This window comes from Sphaeramia orbicularis, chromosome 19, assembly GCF_902148855.1.
Source record: "Sphaeramia orbicularis chromosome 19, fSphaOr1.1, whole genome shotgun sequence".
NCBI classification, from domain to species: domain Eukaryota; kingdom Metazoa; phylum Chordata; class Actinopteri; order Kurtiformes; family Apogonidae; genus Sphaeramia; species Sphaeramia orbicularis.
In genome coordinates, this window is record NC_043975.1 from 23,352,867 (window position 1) to 23,361,158 (window position 8,292).

Below are 8,292 nucleotides of genomic sequence, written 5' to 3' on the forward strand. Positions count from 1 at the left end.
TTTATTTATATATCTGGCATCAAGAGAGAACGTGCAGTGCTTACGAAAGAAAAAAAAAATCTTGGCTCAGTTCCTCATACAAGACTTAAATGAAAGAAAAACTAATCAAAACGGAGTATTTTTCATTCCATCTACTCTCATAGTGATTGTGATCTTCATACTCATACTTATGCTCATATTTTCCTATTTACAAACTCAAAACCATGTAAAAAAAATCAGTGAAGATGTCATGACTTTTTATGGTAACAGTTGTCATCTGATTGTCAGCTGATTCTCCCGAGGAACTTTGGAGTTAAATCCAAATTAATATCTAATTATGCAGTCCTAAACAATTCAATTTACATAAAAAAAGACAGATTTTCCATTAGATTTAATCAGTAATTCCCGGCCACATCAATCAACTTCAATGAAGAACACCAAACTCATCCTCATGGAGAGTTTTTCCATCGATGGTATCAGCACGTCTCATTTCAACTTTACTCGACTTGGCTTTGACCTTAGCGTGTTTACTTTTCCCTCAGTGTGGTTTTTGTCATAGAAATGCAGCAAAAACTACTGTAATATTGTCGTCAAGGCAACTGCAGCAATGAGCAGGAGTAGGCAACAATGTGAGGATGAAACTTTAAAGAGTGAGTCATAATTTCTGATGTAAAAATTTTTATTACAGATTTTCAGGTAAGAATACACTCGATAATGGAAACAAATCACTTTTTCTATCAAGCGTCAGTAGTTAAATCTGAGGAAAAAGCTTTATTTACACAAAATACTCATTTTTGTTGGTTTTTTTTAGGATTGTTTGTTCTCTGAAGTAAAACACATCCAATGTGTTTTTTATGTTTTATCATTACAAAATTCAAACTGCTCAAGGAAGATGTACAAAATCCACAATTTTAGATTCACAAGGATGATACATTCTATCAATTAACTTAAGAGTCTCTTTCCAAAAATTCTGAAGTTTCTCGCAGGCCCACACCAAAGTTATAATAGTTTTGGATTTTTCGTTATAGTTTAGTTTTATTTAGTTTTGACTTTGTTTTCTCTAATTCAGTAAGTTTTAATTAGTTTTTAGAGCAGGTTTGCTAGTTTTATTAGTTTTCGTTATTTTCTAAATGCTTAGTTTTATTTATTTATTTATTTTTATATCTTTTATCTTCTTCCTTGTCGAATTCAAATAAAGCCTATACAGGACTCTGCTGCTTTCTCCCAACTTTAGTCTTCATGTTTCCAGGTAGAGTGGGGACGAGAAGACGACTAAACGACAAGTGACGACAAGTGACGGACCGTTAAATATCATATGGTGCCGCTAGCTAAAATTGCTTGAGGGAAATAAATCGATTTTATATCAATCCGACATCGACAAAGACGAAAACAAAGAGAATTTTATCCAGAATTTTTATACGTTTTAGTTAGTTTTGTACAATACAATACAGTTTCAGTTAGTTATCATTTTTTTCTTTTAATTATAGTTTTTATTTATTTTAGTTAACGAAAATGTTTTTACAATTCTAGTTTTTGTCATTTCGTTAGTTTTCGTTAACAATAATAACCTTGGCCCACATACAAAGAAACAAAGTGCCTATTTCCTTATTACACTTAGAACAAATGTCAGGAATGTTAGGATTAAAACGGTGTAGTTCTACCGGGGGGACATATGTTCTAAATAACCATTTGTACTGTAATAGTTTAAACCTGGTGTTAGTTGTTTGTGTTGGAGCTATAAGACAGACGCTCTCCCAATAGATCAGGGTCATTTGGATAGTTTCTGCTGTCAGTCTGATTTAAAAAGAGCAAACACATTTGTTTGATAACACTGGTCAACAACAAATTTATTGTTTAAGTTTTTTGAGCTAATTTAGGATCATTTTGGTGTGCTGAATCCAAAAATCACATTAATTTTGCTCAATCAGGTCAACTTTCTGAACTATGCTACATATTGGCTTTTTAACATTTTTGCTTACATTTATGGGCATTTTCACATCATATGATACAAAATTCTTTCATATTTCTTGCAATAAATGAGTTCTAAAGATTTTACTTTTGCCAATTTATGATTAATGTTTTTTTTTTAATATTACAGGTGAATGAAATGGCTTCGACTAGAAGATCTTGCAAAAATAAGCCTGACGTATTCTGCTACATCTGCGGTGAATACACCATTATACCTAACAGGAATCCTGTTAGAAAATGATTTTTTTTCTCTTAAAACCTATTTTGGGTGAGAACTATATAAAAAACCAACTGATAAAGTTGCAAAAATGTAATTAATTTTGTGAGAAGATCAAATTTTTCAAAATCAAATTAGCAAAACAACCTGACCTGATTGGGAAAAACAGATGTAATTTTTGGATTTAGCGGTGCAAAAGCGGTGCAAAATGGTCCTAATTATATATATAAATATATATCTGGAACAAACTACCAGAAAATATCAGGTCTGCTGAGAGTCTGAGTTCTTTTAAGTCCAGGTTAAAGACTCACCTGTTCACTGCTGCCTTTGACTAAAAGGCTTTTGACTTTTTAAACTTTATATTCTCTTTGAAACTCTGCACTGCAACTCTTACTTTAATATGTGTTTTTATTTTTATTTTATTTTATTCTATTATTATAATTATAATTTTATAATTTTTTATAATTTTATTATAATATTATAATTATTTATATTATTCTATTATTATTTTTTTTTGATTTTATGTGTTGTTTTCTTACTTGCTGTTTTTAATCACCTTTTACATGTTTCTTTTATAATGTTTTAAGTGTGTTTCTTTTTGTTTCTTTTATTCCAATGTCCTGTGTGAAGCACCTTGAATTGCCTTGTTGCTAAAATGTGCTAAACAAATAAACTTGCCTTGCTTTGCCTAATTCAGTTGAAAAAACCTAGACAACTTGCAAAAAACATTTTTTTGTAACCCAGTGTAATAAATGGCTTCACCCAACCACTAGCCATGCGTAAAAGAAAAGTTTTTGTATAATCATTCATATTCTCTGAAAAACTTATGAGCACAGCTGTATGTACAGGGGTTGGACAAAATAATGGAAACACCTTCACCTCAAGATGATAATGCCCCAATCCATACAGCTAGAATTGTTAAAGAATGGCATGAGGAACATTCTAATGAAGTTGAGCATCTCGTATGACCTCAACATTACTGAGCATTTATGGTCAGTTTTAGAGATTCAAGTAAGACGTCGATTTCCACCCCCATCGTCTCTAAAAGAGTTGGAGGGTATTCTAACTGAAGAATGGCTTAAAATTCCTTTGGAAACAATTCACAAGTTGTATGAATCAATACCTCGGAGAATTGAGGCTGTAATATCCGCAAAAGGCGGACCTAAACCATATTAAATTATATTTTGTTGATTTTTTAAGGTGTTTCCATTATTTTGTCCAACCCCTGTACATTGACAAAGAGCAGCACCTCATTACAAAAACAGTAGAATATGAAGGCATATTTCCAACAGATGTTTACAAAGGGTTAACCGGCTCCATTTCCTTATTATTTTGTAAACTCGAGCTTACAGTTGAATTGGACTCAGAGACAAGGCGGCCTGTGTCTCATATCACAGTCAATGGCTTCTGTGGTTTCTTTAAAGGGACGGAGCGCTTTTAACCTCTTTGTTGTCATCACTCTGCGTCTGCTCTGATTAAAACGTGGTGAGAGGACGAAGATTACGAGCAGCTCAGAAACGAACCGTGCACAAACAATGACTATTTACCTCCCGTCTCTCTTTCATTCATCTCCTGTCCTTTGTTTTTGTCACCAGATGTCTGTCCACTCACAGTTTTACAGTATTTTTATGACTTAGCTGCACCACATGCTTCTTATCTAAGGTTTTAGAAGTGTTTAACCTTCTCTACATCCACATATGAGGCTGTATGAATTAAAGTATCTGGTCTGTAAACAACAACGGTAGGCAGCCCCCGAGGCCATAAGAGGCCAATGTGAATCAGACGAGGGGCAGTCCAATGATAAGAGGGCTGCAGTAGGAGTGGGAGGGGCGCTATTAAACTATGGCAACTTAGGGGAACGACACAGCAACAGCACGTCACACATTAGTGGCAGAACATTAGCACAGGCACACCTTTGTTTAACAGCGACCAGACACACACACACACACAAAAAAAAAAAAAAAAGAAAAAAGAAAGAAAGAAAGAGGGACGAGGACAGTCCCCTGAGGAACACCAACTGGAGTCAAAGTTAAGACATAAACAGGGTTCCCGCGGGGTCTTAAAAAGTCTTAAAAGCATTGAATTTATGAATTTGGAAATAATACCTTAAAAAGACTTGAAAAAGTCTTGAATTTTTATATCTGGGTCTTAAAATTTGTGCAGTATGTAACTTCTCCGTTTCGCATTTCTCCTCAAAAGTTTAATTTGTCAACCACTGTTATTTGGTTAAATAACGTAGCCTAAATAAAAAGTGGCGGAACCAATAATTGAGAACGCAACGCAGCCCCGGGTCACGATACTCCGAACACGTCACTGGAGATCACGCTCTGCAGCACCACAAGCAGCAACAGTAGCAGAAGCGCAAAAATCCTAGAAAATCTCAGCAGGCCACAGAAAAGTTTGACTGACGCCGTTAATGCTGGGGATATGGGGAAATGTAAATTTAACGAAGCGTGGCGGGATAAACAATCTTTTAGTCATTGGCTAAAACCGGTGGACAACAATGTGTTCGAGGCTTTTTGCACCGTATGCAAAAAAAGGATTCAGCTAGGTACAATGGGCGTGAAGGCGGTAGAGTCACATGCCAAGTCGTCGAAGCACATGAACTCTATCAAAGGCAAAGAACAAACTCCTTCCATCGCCGGCGTGTTTCAACCTGTAGAAGCGGCAGCGGATAACGTTAGCCACCTAACCGCTAATGTGCCCGAGGCAGCTAACGTCAACCAGCCTGCTGCTACTGCTGCTAGTGCTGCAGCCCCTCCAGCTACGACCGCAACTAGAGTGGATCTGCGCACAGCTTTTGGGTCCACACCAACGATGAAAGCAGAGGTGTTGTGGACTCTTAACACCATCGCCAAACACCACTCCTACAATGGAAATGAGGGTATCTCAGAGCTTTTCAAATGCATGTTCCCCGACTCCGACATCGCTAACACCTTTAGTTGTGGTCCCGACAAAACGGCTTACATCGCCAAGTTTGGTTTAGCCATTCATATCAAAGAAGAATTGGTGTCCAAAGTCAACAAATCGCCGTTTGTTCTGATGTTTGATGAGAGCCTCAACGAGACTACGAAAAACAAACAGCTGGATGTGCATGTCCGCTTCTGGGACGAAGGACAGGTTCAGTCCAGATACCTGGGCTCCCAGTTTATGGGACATTCCACTGCACAAGACATGCTGTTGCATCTCAAAGTAAGCATAACCTTATTGACTTAAAATGTTTCTCCATTTATATTGATAGACTCAATTTTTGTGCATACACTGTCCTGTAAAAGAAATGTTACATGACCAATTAGGTACTTCCCTTAACAATATGTGCTCATCCATTCCTCTTATCTTGAGTAATGAAATGCAGCCCTTTTTTCAGGAATGTATGGACAAACTGAACCTCAGGGACTTGGTGTCCATCTCAATGGATGGGCCCAGTGTGAATTGGAAGCTCTTCGACCTTTTCCAGAAAGATCAAGCTGAGCAGTACGGAGGTGAGGAGTTTATAATGCTATTTCTGCGTGTGGGTGAGTGTGTATGTCATCCATTAATTAATTATAATGCATTTTATTTGTAGTGCACTTTACATTGTATAAACAATCTCAAAGGCCTGCAGAGCATTTTTACAGAGAATTTGGTTTCTAATATCAAGTTTGCAATGAAACCTTCAGGTGTTCAGCTTGTTTGTGTGGGGACCTGTGGTCTACACACGCTACACAACGCATTCAAGTGTGGGTTCAATGCATGGCAGCTGGACAAGTTGCTGAGAGCAATGCACACATTGTTCCACAATGTGCCTGCCAGGAGAGAGGATTACATCACAGTAACCAAGTCCAGTGTGTTCCCCCTGTCTTTCTGTGCCCATCGTTGGGTAGAAAACCTTCCAGTTGTGGAGAGAGCCCTGGCAGTCTGGCCATCACTGCTCCTGTACATGGAAGCTGTGAAAACACAGAGACTCTCGAACCCTGGAACAGGTAGGCCCTTCTAAAATGCTGTGAATAGGTCTGTGACTGTGACCCTGGTGGTGGTGTGGCCTTTTCATAGTTTTTTTTATATATATCTAAGTTGAAATGTCCTGCCTCTCTGTCTGTCTGTGTGTCTCTCAGCATCCTATGACACAGTTGCTGCAGCCATGAAGGATCCACTCATCTTGGCCAAATTGCAGTTCTACGCAGCACTCGCCAGGACCTTCACTCCCTTCCTGAAAAAATATCAGACAGATGAGCCTGTGCTTCCATTCCTCCCCAAGGATCTGACCGAGTTGATGACGGTAGTAATTTACCAAACATTGTAATCACCAATGATTGAGCTCAATTGATATGATTTGACAATATGGGGTTTGTGGTTAGTATGTGTAAAAAATCTGTAAAAAATAGTGGATACATTGTGCATCATAATCAGACAATTTGATGTTAGTGATTGTGCCGCACCAGACATTTTTGTATTTGTTGACAGAGTCTACTCAGACGCTTCATAAAGAGAGACGTCCTCCACAATATCACTGCCCCGCAGCTGACCAAACTAGATGTCACAGACAAGACCACCTGGCTCAGCCCACAAGACATCAGCATTGGTCTAGGTGCAGAGTCAGTCCTTAAGGTAGTGTGATGTTTTAAAAAGATCATTTCACAAATGGTTAGGCTGAACAAGGTCACTGAGAACATGGTCCTATATACATGGCTAATTTCTCTCTCTAGAGCATCAAAGGTGCAGAGCTCAGGGTGCTAGAGTTCAAGAGAGAGTGCATGCAGGGACTGTGTAACATCATCAGGAAAATGCAGGACAAGAGCCCCCTCAAGTATCTGACTGTTAGGCAGATGGTGTGCCTGGATCCATCAGTAATGTACAGAGACCCAGAAAGATGCAGGAATCACATGAAAGGGCTGGTTCAGAGGTTTCTCCTGGACAAACAGCTAACTGATACTTCTGCGGGTAGGAAAAAGAGAGGCAAATTATAGGCTACACGTGAATTTGTCCTCAATCTGATTGGCTGGCATTGCCCAATGATTTATCAATGTTTTTGTCTATTGTCTCATCTGTTTTGTCATAGGGGATGTCATACTGCAGCAGTTTGACCGTCTCTTGTCCTTGGAGAGCCGGAGTGAGGACTTCCTCTCCTTTCCTCCCATGCAGAAGAGGCTGGACATCTTCCTGAGCAGTGCCATGGAGCCTTATCCAGAGCTGTGGGCCTTCTGCAAGAAGCTGCTCATCCTTTCCCACGGCCAAGCTACGGTTGAACGTGGATTCTCGATAAACAAAGAGGTGGAGTCAGACAATGTGCAGGAGGACACTGTGGTCACACGGAGGCTGGTGTGTGATTACATCATACAACATGGAGGTGTTACCGAGGTATGAATGACCCCTGCCTCGACTAGTAATATGCTGTTGACTTAGAAGTTGATAGAATCAACATGGTTGGTCTCTTGAATTTGTCATTGACTCTGGTTCTCTTTTCCCAACCCTATACCCAGGTTCCACTCAGTAAACCGCTACTGGCAAGTGTAGCAAAAGCAAGAACCAGATATCGTCTCCATCTTGAGACAGAGAGAAAGAAAAGGGAGGCAAAAGACCAGGCTCTTAAGAGGAAGGAGGCAGAGGACTGTCTTCAGGAGCTAAAGGTGAAGAGGAGACATGTACAAGAGGTATCGGAGGGTCTGGCTAGGGATGCGGACAGGCTGGCTGAGGAGGCTGAAGCGAAGGCAGGGAGCAAGATGGCTGACCTAATCTCCAGGTCCAACCTCCTGCGGAGAGGCCATAAGGAGAAGTTGGCGGAACTGGCTCTCCTTGATGAAGAGATCGCTGCCAAGAGTGCAGAGCTAAGGAGTTGACTCTTTCTGATCTTAAGTTTATTTATTATTGAGTTCTATTGTTGAGTTGATTTTCATTTTTTGATGTTCAAGAGTCTCTCTACTCCCCATATTCCCAGCATGGAATAAATAGCTAGCTAACGTAACCAATGTAAAAAAAACAACTTAACAGTGTTAGTCAAACTTTTGTGGTCTGCTGAACTTTCACACCTCTATTTGGCTTGTTGTCTGTGTCTGTGCTATGTGTTATAGTGTGAGCACTCACTACTATGCTGCAATGAGGTTACATCATTCTCCACATTTTCACATTTATTCGAGAAATAAATGAACACA

At 39.2% G+C, this 8,292-nt stretch overlaps 1 protein-coding gene across 1 annotated transcript; it reads left to right on the forward strand.

Annotated features, from left to right (window-relative positions):
• The first annotated feature begins 4,972 nt into the window (after positions 1-4,972).
• On the forward strand, positions 4,973-7,336 carry LOC115410837 (uncharacterized). Its single transcript, XM_030122683.1, has 6 exons — positions 4,973-5,356; positions 5,532-5,646; positions 5,824-6,126; positions 6,259-6,422; positions 6,608-6,751; positions 7,203-7,336. Exons 1-6 carry the CDS (start codon positions 4,982-4,984, stop codon positions 7,305-7,307), a joined length of 1,206 nt encoding a protein of 401 aa, XP_029978543.1. The 5' UTR covers positions 4,973-4,981; the 3' UTR covers positions 7,308-7,336.
• Positions 7,337-8,292: the final 956 nt, after the last annotated feature.

What these genes read in the sequence shown, in the direction of transcription:
- LOC115410837 (XM_030122683.1), top strand. Translation starts at nt 4,982, where the DNA reads ATGAAAGCAGAGGTGTTGTGGACTCTTAACACCATCGCCAAACACCAC. An exon ending in ACATGCTGTTGCATCTCAAA is followed by an intron (nt 5,357 to 5,531) that starts GTAAGCATAACC and finishes CCCTTTTTTCAG; the next exon opens with GAATGTATGGACAAACTGAA. An exon ending in TCAAGCTGAGCAGTACGGAG is followed by an intron (nt 5,647 to 5,823) that starts GTGAGGAGTTTA and finishes TGAAACCTTCAG; the next exon opens with GTGTTCAGCTTGTTTGTGTG.